Source organism: Pipistrellus hanaki, assembly GCF_964339955.1.
Source record: "Pipistrellus hanaki genome assembly, chromosome: 1".
NCBI classification, from domain to species: domain Eukaryota; kingdom Metazoa; phylum Chordata; class Mammalia; order Chiroptera; family Vespertilionidae; genus Pipistrellus; species Pipistrellus hanaki.
The window spans coordinates 94,924,674-94,947,953 of NC_140503.1; the positions used below are offsets into that span (position 1 = coordinate 94,924,674).

Genomic DNA, 23,280 nt, shown 5'->3' on the forward strand with positions numbered 1-23,280 from the left:
AAAAGAAAACAAAGGGGACATCTGTAATACTTTCAACAATGAAGATAAATTTTAAAAAGAAAATAAATAAAACATAAAAACTCGGAAGAAATATCCTCGGTGATGGTTAAAAATAAATAAATTTTAAAAATACATAAACACAACAAATCTGGGAAGCAAAACAAATATAACTAAAAAAGCAATAGATATTTTGTAAGTGTAAATCAGAGGTTATACTGTAGAATAACATTTTAACAAAATGTTGATAATTATCAATGGTGTGTGTGTGATATATGACAGATCAATGAACTACTGTCTCTATATTAATATATGGTTAAAATTTTTCACAATAAAATGTTATAAAACAAAGCATCTGTAATTTGTGAGTCAATAATAGGGATCACTAGACCTGGGGCCAAATCTAGAAAAAAAATTGAAACAAATCTTGCCTGTTTGTTTACATATATTTTATAGCTGCTTTATGCTACATCAGAATTAAGTAACTGCTATAATGGCCTATATAAATATTTGCTATTTGGTCCTTTATAGAAAGAGCTTGCTAGTTCTTGATCTGTAAAATGGATATTATTCACCTGAGTATTATATTTGTCAAAGAAACTTTAACAAAGGTTTTGCTAACTAATGTATTTAAATTCCTGGATGAGGGTTAATGAGATCCCTAACATTAAAAATTCTGCATTTACTAGTAAGGAAAATTGAAAATTTGTTTCTCTATTATAATATGATCAAAGAATTAGTGGTATTTACAAAACACACAAAAAATCAATATCTTTTAATATTTAAACAATATTTAAAGATCCTTAAATAAATCTTTTAGTTCATTAGGATATTTTCCTTTTTCTATTCAAGGATTAAACTGTTAGCAACCCAATTTTCTTCAAATTCCTGTCTTCTCTTTTCTTTCAGAAAGTAAATTTACCTCCCAAATATCAGAAAACCTTTAATTCCAGGAATTTAATGAAAATAATCATCACACTATTTTCCCTAAGTCTCTATTTCTATTCCTACCCATCTTGCTGAAAAACAAGGGGCAAAGGGAAATGGAATTTGTTTTCATTATAAAAGGCTATGGCTAGACAATCTATGCTAAAAATGCCACTATGACTCTACCAAAAAACTCTGGACTAAACTATAAAATCATGATAATCTGAACAATTCAAGTGAAGTGAAATGAGAAAAATAACTGAAAATTTGTTGTCTATATAATAATTTTTTTCCCCCAGCCCAAGTTTTTCCAATTTAATTTGTAGAATGGACTGCACATAGTAAAAAAACCGAAAAAATAAATAAAAAGCTCTTTATATCTAGGATCTTAAAACACTATAAACACAATTCAATTAAGGTGATAAAATTTTCCTTCTCATCATGAAAGTTATTTAATGTTTCTAGTTAAAATCTAAATATCATTATATTTTAATCACAATGAATTATTCTATTCTTTTTTCATTGTAGTGAGTTGTTTAAATTAAGTATTTTCCTTTACTTTACCTAAATGGCATAATATAAAAATTTATGTTCTTTATTGAATTTTTTCACTTTGGTTTTTATGAACATTAATTTGAACAGAAATAATATAAAAATTCATGTTCTTTATTGAATTTTTTCACTTTGGTTTTTATGAACATTAATTTGGACAGAAATTACTTCCTAAAAGTACTGTACAATAATATCTCCAAAAACTAATAACTAATTTGCATATGGAAACTATGAAAAATTATTTTCTTTAGCCTTATTTCAAAATTTAAATGAATTTTATGTTTGATAAGAGAAATAATTACTTACTAACAGCTGAGGCTATAGTCATTTGCCGTGTACTACGGTGAATCCATGATTTATTGGATATAATTTTTACAATCCATCTTTTACTCTACAGAATGTGAAAACTCCAATTCACAATCATCTTTACATATATATGTGGGAGAAACATTTTCAAACCAATTACTACTGTAGGTTAAAAAAGTGAATTGAACCTTATTAGCGGTAAGTGGTATAAATGCTACATCATATTGGGCCTAGAATAATTAAAACATTATTCTCAATTGTACAGAGCACAATACTTTAATTGTAAATAAAAACTTTCCTTTTATTATTTTCATAAAATAACATAAAAAGTAAAATACACTAAAATGCAAAATCCCAGTTCAATATAAGCCATTGTTTTTATGGAATGGTTTACACAGCATTTTGAAGTCACCCTAAATAGTCAACAAAACAACAAAAACTTTTATTATTCTATTTATTTATTTATCCTTATCTGATGCTATTTTTCCATTTATTTCTGAAGAGAGTGGAAGAGAGAGGGAAAGACAGAAACACTGATTGGTTGCTTCCTACATGCGCCCTAACCAGGGCCTGGGCCAGGGAGGAGCCTGTAACTGTGGTGTGAGCAGAATCACAGCGGGGACCCTCTGGTCTACAGGCCGAAGCTGTACCCACTGAGCCAAACTGTCTAGTGGACAAAAACTTTTGGACAGGTTCACAAAGTTAAGATAAGGAACAATATGCATAATACAGTCTAATTTCAATGTCAGGAAACTATGACCTAATTCTTACATTAGAAAAAAAAAAGATTTTCTGAGTGAATGATGATAGTAATATTAGACATTGACCTTCGATGACAAATATTTACACGTGTGCTATTATTACCCTTCAAGTAAAAGTCACCACTTTGGAAATATTTCTTTGGATGTTAATCTAGGCAAAACAAATAATTTAAAAACAAAAGTCTACCCAAGAGATCATGTCTTTAGGATTTTGATTTTTCTTAAATTGTGACAAAACATTCCTACACAAATATAATTAAGAAAATCTACATTGTTTAAGCAATTTTGAAGCACTAAATTACATTTCAATTTAGATGTACTACACTGATAAATTTCTCCTAACAGAAACGTTTTCTTCTTGTACAATGAAAATATCCATGCAAGACTGGAATATTTATGTGTACATACAGTATGACTGGCAGCTCTATAATTATGATAAGCTTCTTGGACCACAGTTTCTATGGCAACAGTTTAATGGTCCATTCTTACCTGCTTTCTGGTCATCCACTGTATTGAGTTTAGTCTCGTCAGCTACTGTTAAAAGGTAAATGTATACCGGTTAGCCCAGTTAGTCCCACAGCCCAACATGCTTCAACCATTCCCAGATCTTTTCAGTTATGAGGTAATTCTTATGTAATATTTCATGCAAATAATATGAAAACTCAAGCAAATATATATAATCAAAAGGGGAGGAGGAAGCAGTGTCTCCATGCAATATGCCAGTCATTTCATTTCACAGACATGTAATGTTATTTATGTTAGCATATCATAATTAGCCAAAGCAATGTATTGCCAAATTTTTCTTCTATGCATGTACAATGTAATTAATTTAAATTAATGCTTTTAGTCTTGAAGTATAAAAAGCCACCAAGGAATAGCATAAATAAGTTACAGTTGATTAACAAAGGGTTTAAAAATCATTCAATCAGTGTACAGACATGATTATTTTATTTGTTTGTTTGGGTGGATTAGAATTTAAAAAGATACCTGATTGGTGTTTGATTGAACAACTATGGTTATTTTCCTGCTCTCATTTGCTTCAAATACTTTCTACAATAGTCTCTCAAATTACTATTCAATTAAATGCCTTTCTTCTCAACACATGAGAGTTTCTATTAAATAAACCTTAAAGAATAGCATTAAAAGGAAAATATGAAGTACCCAAATTCTAGACATGGATTGAGATAATGATTTTTCTCCAAAACTTTTTTCTTTTAGTCATAATGCCAAAACCAAACAAATATTATTTCAATGAAATTGGTTTTAAACAGCCAGTGTTAAAACATTTCATTGCTTCAAATAAAGATATATGAATACAGCATGATATGCATATGTGTTTGTTTCTTTTCTCATTAGAAAACATATATATTGATATATTGCACATTATATAAGCATGCCATTTATGAGAAATATGTTTATGTCAAACTCAGAGAAAAATTAATTTTTGCCAAATTATCACATTTTACATTTCTCTATTGCTCCAAGTAAACAACATGTATTTAGGACTATCAATTTTAATCTGAAAGCATCTATATAGATAAAGATTCATGGAGACTGTACTCACTACCTAAATCCATGCTTTTTGATTTTCGTGTTTTAACGATATCCAATTGACTGGCATCTGAAAATTGCTTTGTGCGTTTTTCTGACATACTCTGGCGTCCAAATCCTTCTCGTTGAAAAGCAAGAACTGGATCAACATCTGGACTCAAAGAGCTGGTATGAAAAGAAAGAAAAACATAAACATATTTACTAAAAGTAAAAGACATTCCATTTAGGAAAGGTCATATATACCTGTGTATATGAGTGTGTATATAAGTATATTCCTCAAAAACATTTCAACTAAAATACACAAAAATAATACATTTTTTAAACTGTGACTGTATAGTAATAGAAAAATACAACATTTAATTTAGTAATTCTTTCTCCATGTGAGTTCTCTCCTCTTCTACTCCCCTCTGACATTTTCCTCACTCTACTTGACAATACATTATTATTTTTAAATAATTATCAAAAATAAGCCTTGTGTCTTTTAGACATTAAAATGATTAAAAATTTCAGGAAATTTTTCATATATTAATATAAATATTGACAGAAAACAAGTAACTATATAAATTGAAAATGAATAGAAGTTTTAAAAAAGATATGTTTTCTGGTCTTCTTACATATCCTTTAGCTGGGGTTACAAAAAAAAACAAAACAAAAGCACCTTATTGGCATCTACCGTGTTTCCCCAAAAATAAGACATCCTCCGAAAATAAGACCTAGCACATGGAAAGATAAGACATCCCCTGAAAATAAGACCTAGCGCAACTTTGGGAGAAAAAATTAATATAAGACACTGTCTTATTTTCGGGGAAACGGTAGTTTTATAAGGATGTAGTTTCTCTGCAATACTTAATCAACTGAGAATGTCAACTCAACAATCTTTATTAGAACCTATTCTGATTAAGGCCTCCTACTGGGTACCAAAATCAAAAGACCTCTGATCTTGCCTGACCGGCATGGCCAGGAGTCATGGTTCAATTCACAGGGCACATGCCCAGCTTGCAGGCTCGATCCCAAATGTGGGGCATGCAAGGAGGCAGCCGATTGGTGATTCTCTCTCATCATTGATATTTTAATCTCTCTATCTTCCTCTCTGAAATCAGTAAAAATGTATCTTTTTAAAAAAGAAAAAGATCTCAAATCTCCTAAGAAAAATGCCAAACAAGAAATATATAGCAGAAGCTGTGGCTGCATAGCTGAGAGAATAAACAGTATTTGAGGAAGTCAGGAAAAGCATGACTTAGACTAGATGACATTTGATATGGTCATATCAACACAGTGGTTGAAGCAGAGATGATGAAGTGTATGGCAAACCATTGGAACAGGATACATTTTGATGTGTTTTCCCAAAGGAAGTGGCAGGGATGATAGGAAATCACTCCTATTTGTAAAAACCTGTAAAGACTTTAAAAAGCATCTCAGGTTTTCTGAGCGTAGCCCATACAATGAAAATCATTCTCCTCTGGCACACTGAGAAAATAAATAGCTTTCCTGTGTCAGTGCTGTGCCACCTTACCTATCTGACCAGGTAGCAGAATTGCCTCCCCAGTTAACTAATCCACTGGAATGTGAGGGGGCCACTTCCACTATGTCACTGGGTTTATGACAACCTTCCTTATGCTCCTGACGAAAGCAAGCTTCACGAGCCCTTTTTGAGAATTATCCTCCATATCGGGAAAAGGATAGTGATCTAGTTTGGATATCTTTAAGATATTAAGTTACAACTTACTGAGCATAAAATAACTAGCTCTTACAAAGTAGCTAAACCAAAACTGGTGAAAAGGAAGACACCAAGGAAAATGCTCTCATGTCAGGCTAGGTCACCACATGCGGCTCTTTGGCCCTTGAGTGTTCTAACGCCACTTCAAAATAGACTCACCCAGGCCGAAAACCGACTTCTGCGGTTGACCACAAAGTTTCAATCGCACTGTATGTGTGCACCCACACGTGGTATTTTGTGGAAGAGCCACATGTGGCTCACGAGCCGCGGTTTGCCGACCACTGGGCTAGGTGAACTGAAATGTATTACCCGCATGTCCTACGCTCAATAGAGAGAATACTAGCTGCTTCATCCATCTCACAAGGCCCATGAGAGAATTCAATGACATAAGTGAAAGCCTTTTGTAAACTGCAAAACCCTATACAAAATAACTTATTATTGCCCAACAAAGACTTTCTCAGATTAAAAAGGAAATACTAAATATGATCATGGAAATAGGATCCTTAAAAACCACACAAGGAATACTCTTTCTCAGTCTTTTCCACCAAATACAAAGAATTCCCCTAAAATGAGGCAAGGTAAGTGCCCAGGGCTCTGAATTTAAGGCAGTACTCACTCTCAGGACCATGCAAGTTCAGGGTTGGAACCTGCGAGTGAGTAAGCATTTGAACCCTGGGCAAGTACCCTGCCTCACCTTGTCCTGGCCCAAGCCCTGAAAAAGGTCATACCCACAGAGACTGGGGGGTGAGCCCAAGGCAATAACAGTGTATTTTTGTTTTTGTTTTGTAAAACACTACCATATACACATATGCACTAGTGAAGTTATTTTGTTTATATTCTATACTAACTCTTCCCATTTTTAACATATATTATAAAACTTTATCTTGAAGCCTTATGTGCCCATTCATATCCAAGGATGCTTACAGGCAGTTGATATTTGAACAACACTGGGTTTTCTGGAGCCAACTGTCCCCCCACCCCCTCAGCAGTCAAACATCCATATGTTTTTAATCCCCAAAATCTTAAGTTGTCCTTCAGTATCCATGATTGGTTCCAGTACCAAAAATCCATGGATACTCAAGTTCTCAATATAAAATGGTGTACAGCAATCATACAGTCTTCTGTATCTGCAGACTTCTGATCACAGATGGAAGCAGTACAATATTTATTAAAAAAAAAATCTACGTTAAGTGGACCCATAATATTCAAAGGTCAACTGCAATGTGTATATAGGAATGTACAGAAATAGTGAGCATTATATATATATATAAAATTGTACATTATTTATGCATGTTTCTTAAATATATATGCTTGTGTGTTATGCTTACATAGTAGTATTCAGATACTGCTATGCTTACAATTTCCAAAGCACATACATCCCAATTTAAATATACAGTCCTAGAAGTGAAAAATTAAAACCCATATAATTAAAATCCAGTAATGGAAAACTCAAAATAACACATTTTCAATAAAATTACTTTTCATATGTTGAAAGTTGATCTCTTCAACCATTCTGCATGTTTGTTTGTTTTAGTGTCATGTGGAATATTTTAAAACCTGAACTCCAATAAGGCATCAAATTGATGAACAGAATGAATTTGAAATACAATTTTAATAAAATTACTGGTAAAAATTTTTCAAAGAAATATAAATTGTTATTGGTAATGTTATTTGAAAACTACTTATTATCATATTTCATAAACCAATTTATATCCTCTAAAGTTATGTTGTCATTAAAATTAGATATACTATTTTCCCCATAAACCATTGTTAATGTTCCCTAAATCAACTAATGGATTGAAAAAAATATATTCTATTAGTTAACAAATTAAAATTTTAGCTATTTGACATAGTAATCCTTCCAGTAGAGTTAACTGTAAACACACACAATTTAAAATGTCAAATGAGTTAGTGAATTAATGAGTCTTAATATAACTAAATATTCTTAAACCATGACATATTAATTCTTCCCTATCAATAGACCCATTAAACTGCTTTCAGACACAATAAACAGGGCAGCAGAATTCAGGACTAACAGCTGACTCTTTAAAGAATGTAACCATATCCTGACCCCTAATGTTATTAAAATTCCAGTTATTAATCCTGTCTTATTTCCCTTTTGTTTTCATAACATTTTCATCAAGGATTAGGGAGATATTGTCAGGTTGAAAAGTTTACATTTTCTGCTGTGATTCAGAACAGCTGCCATTCTTGTTTAGATAACCCTTTATTCATATTGTTTTCTTTGCCCCACATCCCCCAGAGAAAAACCATACAAGTCCTCGCCATTTCAGGAATTTCTTCAGGGAAGATAATGCCACAATTAATCCCTGCTAGTTATTTATATACTTTCACCAACACAGAGACCCCGATGGAACTATTCCTCTGCTACCATCACAATTTCTCATCATGGTAGAGATTCAAAGGCTTTTGTCCCTAAGATGAATGCTTTTCCCTGTTGTTGCTCTCACTTCAGAAAGATAAACTCTCCAGCAGCAAATGTAAAAGCATCTGTGGAGTTCAAATATATATATATACATTTTTAAAGAGAGGAAGGAAGAGGAACAGGAGAGATAGAAACATCAATAATGAGAATCATTGATCAGCTGCCTCCTGCATGCCCCCTATTGGGAATTGAGCCTGCAACCTGGGCATGTGCCCTGATGGGGGAATTAAACCAGTGACCTCTTGGTTCCTGGGTCGATGATATACTGCTGAGCCACGCCACACTAGCTGGGCTAGAGGTCCATTTTTAAATCCTGTGCTTCAATAAGAGAATTAAGGAAAGAGAGAGAAAAAGAGATAAGAGATAAGAAAGAGAAAGAGAAAGAGAAAAAGAAGAAGATAGTAGGGGAAGGGAGGGGAGGAGAGAAAAAAAGAGATATGGACTTTTCAAGGGTGCAAATAAAAGGTGAGATTGTTCCCAAAGAACACTACCCAGGAGAACTGACCCATGACCGGAATGTGTTTTCATGAGCTCATGAGAGGAATGGGGGAAGAGGACTGCAGGGGTCATTCATTTTGTTAAGGTCATCACTAAAATGTTAACACAAATAAATGCCAGTCACCAGGACTCTTCCTATCTAATATTTAATGTTGATGCAAGTCTAAGGAAGAGGAGGAAGCAGAAATGGGTAAGTGGTGAAGGAACAATACTATAATCCCACATAATAATAAAGGAATATGCAAATTGTCCAGGACACCATAATGTCACAACTGCTCAGCAGGAGGCATGTACAGAAGGAGCCGGTGGGTGGGGACTGCCATCACCAGGAGGGCCTCCTTGCGGCCCAGCCCGAGTTGGTCCCTGGTGGAGCCGGCCCCTGCATGGCCTGGCCTGGAGGCCGCCCCTGGCAGAGGTGTGCAGGCCTGCCCAGCACTAACATGATGCTGCCTGCATGTGTCCCTGGCCAGGGACGTGATGCTGCCTGCCTGTGTTCCCGGCCTGAAATGTGACACTGCCTGCCTGTGTTCCCACCCAGTTTATTAATAAATTTATATATTATTTTCATATACATTTTACTAATTTCCGTTCATCTCTGACACTTCTATTATAGAGAAAGGACAAATAGCAATATTAAAGTATTTCCTCTAATTAATTACCTTTTAATGTGCCCAAATTTTGTGCACTAAGCCACTAGCATTAAAATATAATTTTGCTGATGTATTCCTAAAAGATCCCAGAGAAAGGGCAATGAGAAAATTCTGGTTTAATGCTTCACACCATTTGTGTTAATTATCACTACAATCTTACAAGCTCATCGAGAAGCAGCACTTTCCTATTGTTTATTGATTTATATAATTGCTAGGCATGCAAACTAAAACCCACGTTCACATTCATGGACCACACATTTTCTCAATAATATCAAAAGCTTACTTCAATTTAAAAAATACAGGAGGAAAAAAAATTGCATCAGACTACCCCAAAGTTACAATGCTACAAGCAAGAACTGGGTGAAAGAAGGTAAAGGGATTATCCCCCCAAAAAAAACATATATGTGTGTGTATACACACACACACACACACACACACACACACAGAAAACAGTGGGAACCCCCAAAGGGAAGTGGGGGTGGAGGTGGGTAAAAGTTGGTGGATGCACGATGCAGTGAGCAGATGATGTTTTATTGAGTTGTGCACTTGAAACCTGTATGGTTTTGTAAACCAATGTCACCCCAATAAATTCAATTAGGGAAAAAAAATAAAAGCCCATGAAAAATAAATAGTTTAGCTATAGCACTCTTAAAATAAATCTTCCCATTCTCAGAACGTATCAACTATTAATTTGGCCAAGGTCATCTAATTATAACAAAATTTTGAGTTACCTTAGAGATTTGCTTAAAATGTATTTAACTTAATAGAAAAACAATTCATCAAACTGACACTGATAAAAACCAATAAATAGTAAATTAACAAACGAATAGGGTTTTCCAATTACTGGTAGTTTTGTTATTGTTTTAGCTAAATTACTATACAGCCCTGCAAAGACTAAAACAATTGGGCAAGTTCATAGGTTTTGAGGAATTTTTTTATTAAAAGAATGATAACTAATAAGGGTATTCAAACCATGAAAATAGAACACTGGGTCCCCCCCCCCCCAAAAAAAAAAAATAGATTAACTGTGCTCAGTGATAGATCTTTTAAAAACAGATAAACTGTTATTGTAATTCACTAATGTCTTCCATTCCCTGGAGTGTGAACTTACCAGTCTGCTGAATCACTGATTCCAGCCTTAGCCCAGGGGCCAGCGTCTGTTGTCACGAAGCCCACGTCATCATGAGAGCTTGAAGATGACTGGTCGGAGAGATGAGGAGGAAGCACTGGCACCCGGTCATCTTCTATAATGACAGTATCATCTTGGGGCATATTCACTGTGGGGGACAGCTGGTATTTACCTGTCAAATAAAAAAAAAAAAAAATTCTAGACTCCTGTTGTTAATGTGTATTAATACTTTGCTACATCAGAAAAAAAATCTAAATTTCTAAACATCTGTTCAACCTGATAGAACACAATTTAATTAAGGCAATTTATTTTTCATAGATGAATGTCAAATGGACACCTCAGGTTTATTCCTTTCTCTACCACCAGGGCTATGTAGCTCTGATGTGAGTACTCATTTTCTCTGGTTTTAAGTTTCATAAAGGCAGAGATGATCTCTAGAATGTCTTCTAGTGTGAAAATGCTACATAGTTTCTACATTATGATGAAATTTTTTATCAGGAAACTCAGAGGGAAGCCCTGCAGACTTACACCAACCATTCACCCATTCATTCATGTAGCAGGCATGTAAGAAAGACTTAATTTCTGCTCCTAAATTGTTCAATCCCTAGAGAAGGAGACATTTAAAAGGTGATGACTGATTGGTGCTATGAATGACGTGCAGTAAGTACTGTAGCATTCTCTAATACTGTTACTGCCTGGGTAACCAGAGACAGAGGATGCTCCAAATCTTAACAAAAGTTAACATCCGAGTTGGGGTTTGAATGATTAATAAGGTCTTTTTCATCGACAGGATCATTATTCAATGCATGAAGCAGAAATGCCCACTGTGCATTAAAGTGATGCTTCAAAGATGAGCACATACAGAATCAAAGATTTGGGGGAAGATGGCACAATTGATCTAGAAAAGTAAAGATTAGAATCTGAGCCCTAGCGGTTTGGCCCAGATAGAGCGTAGATCTGCGGACCAAAGGGTCCCAGGTTCAATTCTGGTCAAGGGCAAGTACCTCGGTTGTAGGCTCTCCCCCAGCACTGGCCCTGGTTGGGGCTCATGCAGGAGCAACCATTTGATGTGTTTCTCTCACATAGATGTTTCTCTCTGTCTTTCCCTCTCTCTTCCACTCTCCCTAAAAAAATCAATGGAAAACTATCCTCGGTGAGGATTAAAAAAAAAAAAAAACGAAAAAAAAAACAAACAAGAATTTGACTGCCCAGAGATTTTTAGCCTAAGACAAGGGAGCCTATAAATTTTGATTTATTCAATTAGGATATAGTGTTCTTGGTAAGAACTGTCTACACTTCTTAGTATTTTTCAGGAAAATTGGCTCAGGTTCACAGATCATCGTGACAGGAATTTACATTTCTTAGGATAAAATTATGATTCCAGGCCCTTAAAGCACATGTGTCAAACACAAGGCCCGCGGGCCAAATCCAGCCCGCCAGGCCTTGCAATGTGGCCCGCACCGCGCTGTCATCACTGCACTCCGCTGTCAGTTTATGACATTGTCAGTTTATGACTGTTCAGTAAATCATTCGGCCCGCGATTTAGGCTGGATTTTAGATTTTGGCCCCTTCTCTGATTGAGTTCGACACCCCTACCTTAAAGAGAAAGCTGGGGTCTGAATAATGCCATTTTCCTCCCAAAAATGCCTATTGTTCTTCTGACTAACTTCCAAAACCTTGTGCCATAATTATGAGGAAGAACTGTGGACCAAGCTTTGATCCACATGAATACTTTGTGGGAGGCCATGTGCACAGAAATCTGTAGCATGGATGATCTGGACCCATTGGCCTGGCTTTTCCAACAAAGCAAGGAAAATAGACAATTTTTCCATCACCTTACAAGAGAATGAGAAAACTCTCATTTTTAACTCCAATGTCCAAAGCTGTTAAATCAGCTATAATAGTTCTTAATACCAATAAAAATAATAAGTACACTTTTCCTGTATTATAAAGCATTAGAGGCCTGGTGCATGAAAATTCATGCACTGCAAGAGAGGTTCCTCAGTCCAGCCTGCCCTACTCACAGTCCAGGAGCCCTCAGGGGTGGAGGAGTGATCAGGGGAAGGTGACATCCCCATCATACCTCTGCTGCCAATGGCAACAGCACAGGCGTTGGCCAGCCCTGATTACCTGAGCCTTAGGCAGCCCTGAGCGGCTGGGCAGCTGACAGCCAAGGCTTGCCTGCGCCTTGGGCTGGCCCTGGGCAGCTGGGGGCTGAGGGGACTGGGGTACAATGGAGTCAGGTACACGGTGGAGCTGAGGGGACTGGGTGCTACCATCTTTGAGGGTGTGGCAGTCAATTAGCATATTTCCTCCTTATTGGCTGTGTGTGCCGACATCTTTGTGACGGCATGTGCACATTCCCTCTTATTAGATAGGATTGCTTAAAATAGCACAAGAGCAATGTATAGAAAGTCTATTAACATTTCAACATCAGTCTTAGATTTAAATTTTGAAGTAAATGATAATGTTTGTCTTAATACTATTATGGAAATTTTGGGATGTCAAATGGTCTTTAAAGATTTCTAAAATATAAATAATACCAGACATTTCAACAAAGAAGCAAAAATTAAGTCATATATATATTTTTTTTCAGAATATCCCACAAAAACAACTTTGCTAGAAATTTCAGAGGCATTCATTATTTAGCATAAACTACTCTATTATAGAACTACTACATGTTCACTAAAAGTTCTACTAGGCATTTTATTAAGAAAAACACTCTACTTTGATTCGATTTGCATTCATTTTGACAAACTATAAAAACTAGCAACCTCTATGAACACTCATAATAAAAATATAAATCATATTTAGTAATTGTTTGCCTTTCTTGAATTCAAGTCACTCATTTATTCCCACTAGAGTTTTAGGATATTAGCAAAAAGACAGAAATCTGTTCAATAAAATATCATTCATAAATAAGGTTTAGACAGCCTAGCACTATTCCCCAAAGAAATATTTCCTTCTCAAGACATACTTTTCCCTCCAAAAGTGTACAGAATGACAAAACCTGAATTTTCCCTGACAGCTTGAAATTGACAAGGCATGTGTTAAAGCATTAAATGCCAAAACCCCACACAGGCAAAATATATGGGAAGGAAACACTATGGTATAATTACTGTAAACTCATTTTTAATACAACTAAAACTCTTGGGTTTATACAATCTATTCTGACAGCCTAATAATCAATATCGAACACTGAATGGTTCTTCAAATGACAATCCTTTTTCATAAGACATTTTTAGTAGCAATACTATACCTTAGTGATTAAAAAAAAAATTATACATAAATGAATGGCAAGAAATTTCCCTAATAGTGAGATAGGAATTTGGCTATTTTCTCTCATCCATGATTCTGCAGGCTAATATCTTTTAAAATTTGAGAATTCATATTTTCCATCAATATTCTACTTTTTAACATCTTGCTAGGAGTATAGTTTTAGAATCCAACTCCAGGAACATTTTGGGAGTAATGGATGACTAAATTATCAACACCATATTGTACCAAACTCCACCTAGTCAATACCTCTTAATTACGTTCGCTATATTTGGCACATCATAAATGTGAAACCTTTGAAGGATGACTTGAGAAGCCTTTGATCTATTTTTTGATGGATAAATATTCCCTTGTCCTCAACTAGTTAACTAACAACTACAAACTAAAATGTCAACCAGTCAATATTCTGAAGAGGAGGGAAACAATGGGATGCAGGATGGTTGTTTACTAAACATTTATTCATTGGCACATTTACATAGAAGGCAATGCCATATGTGATATAAAAAACAGATGAAATGAGAAAATTTTTTTCCAGTGATTGACTCACAATAAAATATTAATGTTCCATTTTTTTCTATATTGAATTTCTAACAAGATGAAATAATATTAACATTTTAAAAAAATTCACCACAAATGTGTGAAAATAAAAGCTACTAAGATTAAATTCTAAAATGGATACAACAGATTTCACTTTTACTTTAGATAGAAAAATTCTTCAGATTAAAACATTGGAAAAAATTTAAGGCTCAATGCTCCCAAATGTCAGCTTGTACAATAAGTTTATGAAATAAGTATATTGGTTAAGTTAGCTATGCCTAGTACTGTTATTATTAACTAGTTAGGATGGTCTAAAAACTTGTAAAATATTTTTAAAGCTTTTAAAATAAAGAAATCCTATGCAGACTCACTGCAGATTTCTTTGTGATAAAAGTCCAGGATGACTCTTTTAAATGCACAATAGTAGAAAGTCAGCCAATAGGAATGACATTTGGAGACATCTTACCTTTGTTTGCAAATATGGTTGACCTTATCAAAAGCTAAGGAGATGCACAAACAACAGGGGGGTGAGGGCATGAGTGGGAGGGTGGGGGGCAATGAGGGATAAGAATACATATGTAATACCTTAATCAATAAAGAATTTTTTTTAAAAAGCTAAGGAGATGGAATAGGTTTGGGTAATGTGGGACTCATGACTCAAAAATATACATCATCATTTTGGTTCAGAAGCACAGAAACTATAAAGCTTCAGACTTGTCACTTAACTTCTTTGGTCTATAATTTCTTAAATAGAACATAAGGAGGTTGGACTATATGATTTCTAATATTGTTTTAAAAGGTTGACTTCTTTGATTTTTAGATCACAGTGGTTGCCAAAATGGAATAGATTTTAGAGACTGTCTAATGATTTTTACTTAAAGATGTGAGTACTTATAAATTGATGGGAATAAAGAATGAATGTCACAAGTTGTGTGATCTCAGTATTCCCCAGAAAACAAATAAAAATCACCATGGGATCTTGGGATTTCATTCCTTTATTTTTTAATTGGGAAAGTGTGGCTGATGGCATCTGATATCCTTCCATTTCTAACAATTCTACCTTTTTAAATCTATTTTTTAGGAGCTTATTTCCTAGGATATGTTCCCATTGATATGAGTCAGAAAGTCTCAAAGTCATTCTGGTCTGGAGTCAGGCCTGCATAAGAAATATTTTATGTGAAAATTCATCCTGTTTGCATAAAATAATGTAGTCAGCTAGAATTTCAATACCAAGTTCTAATAGAATAATAACTGATCAAGAAGTAAATACCATCACCCCCACTATTATCTAACAGGAGTTAATCTAAAAGCATAAAAGACAGGCATTTACTAAGCAAGATCTGAGAAATTTCCATGTATCTAGATACTCTGCAAATCAATAAATTCTATTGGTATTGGTAGAGATGAATAGAAATTCGGTGTTCTTAATATTTTATATTTGGTAACCTGTTTTGTTGTAAGGTAACATGATTTTCAGGATTTCTAACTTTAAGGGGAACTGACTTAAAGCATATCTGTGTTTTAGGGCCAATGCTATTGAAATAGGGGCTGACAAAGACTGAGGAATTCTCAGATTTTCAAAACTAAAAATAAATCACATTAAGTACATGTATTTCTCAGGGTAACACTCAATGGGATCCCTAGATTACAGTACAACATATAAAAATATTGTCTTAAGAAAATATCTAATTATTCAACATCAATTGACCTATTATCCAATGTGAAGAGTCTGTCACCCCCCAGCCCAAAGGGCATGCACAGTATTTCACAAAGCACAGAGCTGGGAGGGAAGTTACTATCTTGAGGGAAGCATATAAAGTTTTAAAAGTCCATTACATCTCTATCTGAGGGAATGGAAAACAATGCCAATGACAATGCAAAAGTAAGCATACTCATGAATCCATAGCTAACAAAATCAGGGCAATAGACTATAATGAAAATGGAGGAATCCTCAACCCAAATATACAGCATTTCAAAAGGTTACTAGGTGGATTTTGTTTGGTTTTTGGTTTGTATTTTAGTTTAGTTTTTCGCCTTCCTCTGAAGCATCAGGGATTGGAGGCAGGACGCCGGTTACAGGAACTGGTGGACCAATGGTCTGATTCAGTATGGCAAGTCCTATGTTCCTATAATAGAGGGGAAATTACAGCATATCACTTTGTATGCACACAGATCCAGGCACACATGCACTCTCTCTCTCAAGGGGTCTGAACTTTTATCAATAAAAAAGTATTTAGCAAAGATAAAGTTTTATACCAAATCCAAGAAAGTATGGAAAATCCAACAGCAGTGATAAATTAATGTGATAATTATGTGAGATGCCTGTCACCTGAAAGGTGTACAATATCTTTATCATTTTCCTCTGCTTTCACGTAAGCCAACCATGGGAAAGGAAGAATGGTGACAAAATAAAACTACAGTTGGCATGTCTAAATTCCATGTGTAACAAAATAAATGAGAATTTAGCAATTTTTCCAAACTAGAAAGCTAGAGGAATTAGAGAAAGAACAACAGAAAACTCTAGCAGTCATGTTTAAGTATTTTCCTATCATGCCCAGCAGAAAGTTCTTTGAAAGCACAGATTGTTTGTATTCCTTTGTATCAATAACAAAAGTGTGTATGCAATGCCTTGCCAATAAACATCCACTGATGAATGAAGTAAATCCTTCTAATGAAGCTCCATAATGGAAAATTTAAATGTACTAAATCTATACTTAATGTACTCAAAATAGAGTAAAATTTAGAGTTTAACTTCATATTAGCAAAACATACCAGCAATAAAAGTATTTTATGTCAGTTGCCATTTTAATGAAAACAGCTTGCTATATTTTAAATTCAAAAACTCCCAAGGTAATACCAAGATGAGCAACTCCTTGTACATCCAAACAGTCACGTGGCAAAATAAGTCTTATTAACTGGGTCTGTTAGTAGAAGTTACCCTGCTGCAGAGCAAATGTGCACAACCTCATTACCCACAGTGGGCCATGTACACAGCACGGTGTTGAATCAAACAATGGATGCAAAAACCTTGTTTTAGGATTTAAAATGAAGGTTTGAAATAGTAGAGATGCAAGAAAAAATGGTACTCTCCAATTAAATGCAAACAAAATAAATGTGGGTATCTTATATACACATACATATTTTTCCTCTCCCTCCAAACAGCACTACCGTGAAGCCTCCTTGCCATAAACCACTACATTTTGATCTTTTAAAAAACTCGGCTTCATTTATTATCTCAAACAAGCTAAAAATATCTTGATCACTGGAAAACATTTCTATGGGATCCCTTTATTTTTCTTCCTACATTACAGGATCCAAAACTCACTTTTAAAAAGCAATGTATTGATTTACTCTCTTCATATTAACCCTTCCTGAGTGATTATAATGATTCTTCCCTTTTCCTCTTGAAAAACATGGCCCTCTTTTGCATTAATATTACATTAATAACCTCTGTGTGAACCAGTTAAAGCATAAAAATAAGATGTGATGAACAGCTTTACCTGACTCACCCATTATCCTACTGAGTGCAGCGTTTCTTGTGGGGGATTCATCGAGCCTCTCAATCCCACTGTAGAGGGAATGGGAAATTCTTCGTTCTCTATCATCCAGCACAGTTTCAATGGGCAGCTCAGGGGCCAAGGGGCTCCCCAGTGACTTCAGCTGTAGAGAAGGGGACAGGGGAGTCAGGACTGGAGGCCCGTGAGTAGCACGGGGACATTACAACAACTTGTCCAAGGCCAGCATCCAACTTGGCACCAACTAAACTAACTCCTCGCCACATACCATAATAATTGTGATGGCAGCTCTGCCTAATGACAGACTTTCTGGGCCACTTTCCACCATGCCTCCCATTAAGTTCTGTCAGATTTCAACCACTAGAGGAAACATATGTATATTAAAAGCTTTTTTTAAAAAAAAAACTTATCTGGTTGCTTATGTTTTTCAGATTGACTGTTAGTATCTATTTGAAATCAATTTGTAAAGATTTAATTCAAAGTTTTTCATAAGATGTTGCTTTGCACAAGGCAATATCAGAATGGAAGCTGGAAATTAAATTTTACTTTTACACCTACAGTCTCTGTGTGTGCTGGTATAATTACTACTCATGCTGTAAGACTTAAAGATCACTTGTCAGCTCATGTATCTTAAACAATACACTGAGCCTAAATTTCTTCTGCTAGACATTAAGAATAACCATCCTATTCTCTCATTGTAATCTTAAGCATGAGACAGTGAATAACCGAGAAAAGCACTTTAATATAATACAAACAATATTCTAACGAAATAGGCAAAGATGTGTATTTCACAAACATATACAGTGGGTGAACTTCTATCACTATGAATAAAATTACATGTGGCATTCTTTAAAATAGCAGTGCCTTGTAAGTCATATTCCCTATAAAGATAATATTAATAAAAAACCTACGTTACGTTTCTTCACGGAAGAACAAAGCACACTTAACCACACTCCTCCCAATGTGGGCTCTGAGGTTAACCCAGGGACCAATATCTTAGGATGTTTGGTGCTGGCTGCAGCCAGAGGCAGAGAGTGCCTGGGAGGCAGGGCGGCCCAGCACAACACAGCGAAGCTGGAAGGAGACTGCATTTTCCAAACAGATGAAACCCCACTGTGGCAGTTCTGCTGCCTGAACAAATTATGATTTCTGTAAGAAGATATCATCTGTTTAATATAAATGAGATATTTAATGAAGTTCCGAATTGCAGACTTATCTCTCCCAGTCGGATAAGCACTGGGGAGATTTAATGCATTGGAGGGTCAACACAATTACAATTGAGGCACGTCAAACTGCAGGAGAAAAATAAACTCACAGCGCGAGTGAATTAGACTCAATAAGGTTTAAATTGTGAAATGAGCATTTGTTTTATTAGTTGTTTTTTGTTTTTTTTTAAGTTGCAGATTACAACTGACAGCTTTTCTGAAAAGTAAATGAAATATTCAAGGTCTCTGATGTATAAGAATAAGAGAATATTTTCTGAAAGAATAATAAGGCTAAACTCCAAGGTACTCTGGAGACATAAAAACAAAAGCAAATGAAACAAATACTGGAATCTTTAAGAACAAGTATATTTGAATTTTTTAAATGAGCATATACATTAAAGACTTGCTATACAATAGGTGCTCTACACACAAGACACACTTGCTATGCAACAATTTATTTCATCATAAGATATCCTAAAGTTTGCTTTACAAATAGTTAAACTATATAACTGCAGTTTTCTAGATGATAAAATCTTTATAAAGCTCCTTATGAGAAAGTCCTAAATATATCAAGAGGCTACTTTAGAATTTTACAAAGTCAAATAAAAATAAGATTTTAAAAACTGTCCATGCAGGCTTTTTGAGAAAAACAGTAAGATGCCTGATCAGATAGAACTTCCAACTTGACCACTTCCCTGAAACAGAGTACATACCTCCTCTGCCTCCCTAACCACATCTAATTTACATCTCAAAAGACAGATTTAAATGGAGAAATCAATGAACTACTACATAAATATTTAACAGAAGATACAATGTCTTTTTACTTAAAAAAATACAAAAACACAAAACAAAACCTGACTTCAAATATTTTGCTGATTTGTGTGAGTGTACTAGAAAACAAGTTTAAGAACAAGAAGTGTCCTCAGAGTGGCACTCAGCTCTCAGGGAGGAGGCAGAGCCTGGTGGCCCTGGGAGAGCAGTCCAGGCCTTTCTACAATTCAGGCTGCTCCCAGGCCCTTTCAGACTCCTTATAGCAAAACTTTATCAAAATTAAGCTTAATTAGAAAAGAGGAGAAATGAACTGCAATTTTTACTTTTTCGTTAGTTGTTTAGAGTGCAAAAACGTTAATCAACCCCGCTTCATTCCGTTCAGAGCTCCATCCCTACAAATGGTAAAGCTCAACACCTGCTGAAGACAAATAAGCTCCAGGTTGAAGCAAAATAACAATGTGTAGCAGTGTAAAGTGATGCCGTCTTTTCCTAAAGTAATGTGAAAATATAAAGTATATATGACTGTTCAAAAAATACCTTATACGTTTGACCAGGCCAGTTATCTCACTTTGTTGTCACTAACCTTACAAAATAATAAGCAAAGTGAATAATAAAAATTCAAGGAAATCAATATTTCTCAGAACTTTATTTAAAAAGGTATAAAAATTGGGAATGAACTCAATATCTAAAAATAATATGAATAATATGCTCCTTAAAAAGATATTCAAATGATCATATATTGTTGTTATAATCAGGAAATAACAAATGATATTTAGTAACAAAAAACTGGATATTGTCCAATAAATATGCTTTTAATTGTATACATAGCTTCTTCATATTAGGAAAAATTAAAATCTTGGTTTCTTATATAAAACTAATATAATTTCTGTAGGGTTTAGTAAAATTTCATGTTGTTTAAAGTATGCATAGCAGGTTGAATGATGTCTTTCAATTAAAAAATGTATCCCACTATCTCGACTGTAAACACTGAAAAGCTGGTCATATGGCACTCACCAGCTTCCACAAATTTAAAAGTGGGTCCTACTTAGTATTTGGCACGATCTTATTATTCGATATTTCAGTCATCATGGACTTAACTTGTTATCCCCAATGCCTGACACAGAGCACACACTGGTTGAATAATGAGATGAATAAAGTTAATCCCAAATCAATGACTCAGAGATTCCTTAAATTGGTTAATAGAGATCTTATACACACTAGGCCACAAGGAAGCAGGCCTTTCAAGTTGATGGAACTGAACAATGTTGAAATGAAAAGAAAATGACCTAGATTTCAATTATGCATTGAGAAAATACATCCAAAGGATACGTGAACAGAAAACAATGAATAGACAGGGTTTAGCTTTGGGAGGACAGTAGCAGGACGTTTAGGATCCAGTTTCAAGTCCTGCTTTCATGCAGGACCACACTTAACTTTCTTTCCATCCCCATGTGGACAACAGCAAGATCAGAGAGGTGAAGGAATCTCCCCGAGTTATTCTACCGGTACATGGCAAACCCAGAGCATAAATGTGATAATAGTCTGTGCTTTGCCGAGATTGGTGTGGCTGAGTGGGTTGAGTATTGTCCCATACACCAAGAGGACATCAGCTTGATTCCTGGTTGGGGTACATTCACAGGTTGTGGACTCGATCTCCAGGAGAGGTGTGCAGGGGATTCATATCTCTCTCTCTCTCTCTCTCTCTCCCTCCCTCCTTCCCTCCCTCCCTCCCTCCTTCCCTCCTCTCCCTCTAAAATCAATAAAAACATAAATAAATAAAATCTGTGCTTTCATTATATACTACATCCCAATACCATCAGAATACAAATTGCCTGAGCAAAACATTCATAGTCAATGAGACCCACTCACATGCATAAGGAGGAACATGAGAGAGACAAAATGGTGGCGGAATAGATGGACGTGTCCTGAGCCTTGTCCCAGAGAAGATAGAAGGAGCAACTAAATCAAACAACATCCATCCCGAATTGGGGAAGTAGACACAGCTGGTGAGACAATTAGCAGCGGGGAGCAGAGACTGCCTAGAGGACAGTAAATCAGGGTTTGGGAGAACTGCAAGACCTCCGATCCCAGAGGGTCAAAGGAAACATGGCACAGAGGCTGGCCTCTTGGGACAGGCACAGCATCTGTCTGTGGAAAGGAGGTGGGCAGGGGATTCTAGATCTGGGCCCATAGTCACCACAGACTGAGCCCAGAGGGGCATCCAGCATGGCTGCCCAGACCGCACGGTGCTGGAAGAGGGGCTCCAGAGGCGCAGTCTTCCCCCCTCTGTGGTCTTTGCTTACTTCGCTGAGTCTAGTTCACAGGACCTTTCTGATGCGGACACTCAGTCATGCTGAGGTGCGGACTTGTGGAGCCTGAGGGGGCGCTGGGGAGAGGAGGGTCCGGGAGAGGTGGCCATGAGTCTGGTGCTGAGTCAGACCAGACAAGCTGGACTAGGCAGCCATTTTCTCCTAAAGAGATAGCCCCTCGCTGCAGACTCCAGGAGACCAATGCAGCCACCCTGAGCGGTATAAAGGGAAAAAATCTGAAAAGCCCCTGAGAGTCCACAGGGACTGGCCTGAAGAGAGGCCCTCAGTCCGAGCAACAGGAAACAGAAACCGCAGACAGTATAGAAGAGTGGGATCTTAAGCCAGCCAAAGGAAGGACACTTCACTTTTTCATTTTTATTTTATTATTACTTTATATCTTTTTTCTTTCTTTATTTTCCTTTTTTGTTTGTTTCTTTCTATTTCTTTTCACATTGTTTCCATAATTCTAATTTATTTTATTTTTTTATCCTATTTTTAAATCAATTTATTTATTATTAGAGGCCCAGTGCACAAAAATTTGTGCACTGGAGGGAGTCCCTCAGCCAGCCTGCACCCTCTCAGAGTCCAGGAGTCCTCAGGGGATGTCCTACTGACAGTATAGGCCAGCTTCCCGGGGAGCAGACCTAAGCCGCAATCTGGCCTCACTCCCATCGCCCCTCCACTGCTACTGGTCGTTCTCCCCACCCCCCACCCCACCGGCCCCAATCACTGTTCCCTCCCTCTGCCCACTGGCACATGCCTTGGCTGGCCTGGCACCACCTCCTCACCAGCCATACATCCCACCGACCGCTCATTCTGCTATTTGGTTGATTTGCATATTATGCTTTTATTAAATAGGATTATTATTATTTTCTCTTTCTTCTTATCAACTCATCCTCTTTTTACTTCCTCTAGAGTGAACTGAGGTCTTCCCCATATTCTTCCAATTATTAACCTTACTTTCTGTATAGAAGATTCTGCCTTCACCCTCTTTACTGAAAATTTGGTGTTTATGTTAGTTTATTTGTTTGTTCTCTGGTGTTTTCCCCATATATATAATTTTTTTTCCCTTTTCTTTTCTCTCATCCCATTTTTCTCTCTGTGATATCATTTGTGCTCTCTTTACTCTCCCC

General features: G+C 35.9%; 1 protein-coding gene across 28 annotated transcripts in view; it reads right to left on the minus strand.

The window, feature by feature from the left end:
• Window positions 1–23,280, minus strand: part of PARD3 (par-3 family cell polarity regulator) — a 562,402-nt gene that overhangs the window by 250,592 nt on the left and 288,530 nt on the right. For 3 of the 28 annotated variants that reach the window (XM_084876591.1, XM_084876586.1, XM_084876602.1), the window contains exons 15-18: window positions 17,857–18,007; window positions 10,517–10,706; window positions 4,198–4,259; window positions 3,033–3,077 (exon numbers count right to left, since the gene is read on the minus strand). In XM_084876591.1, coding sequence (XP_084732717.1) covers window positions 3,033–3,077; window positions 4,198–4,259; window positions 10,517–10,706; window positions 17,857–18,007 — 448 coding nt within the window. Of the gene's footprint in view, window positions 1–3,032; window positions 3,078–4,107; window positions 4,260–10,516; window positions 10,707–14,786; window positions 16,474–17,847; window positions 18,008–23,280 lie in introns of those variants that run through there. The other 25 variants (XM_084876587.1, XM_084876585.1, XM_084876592.1 and 22 more) reach the window with 13 other exon arrangements.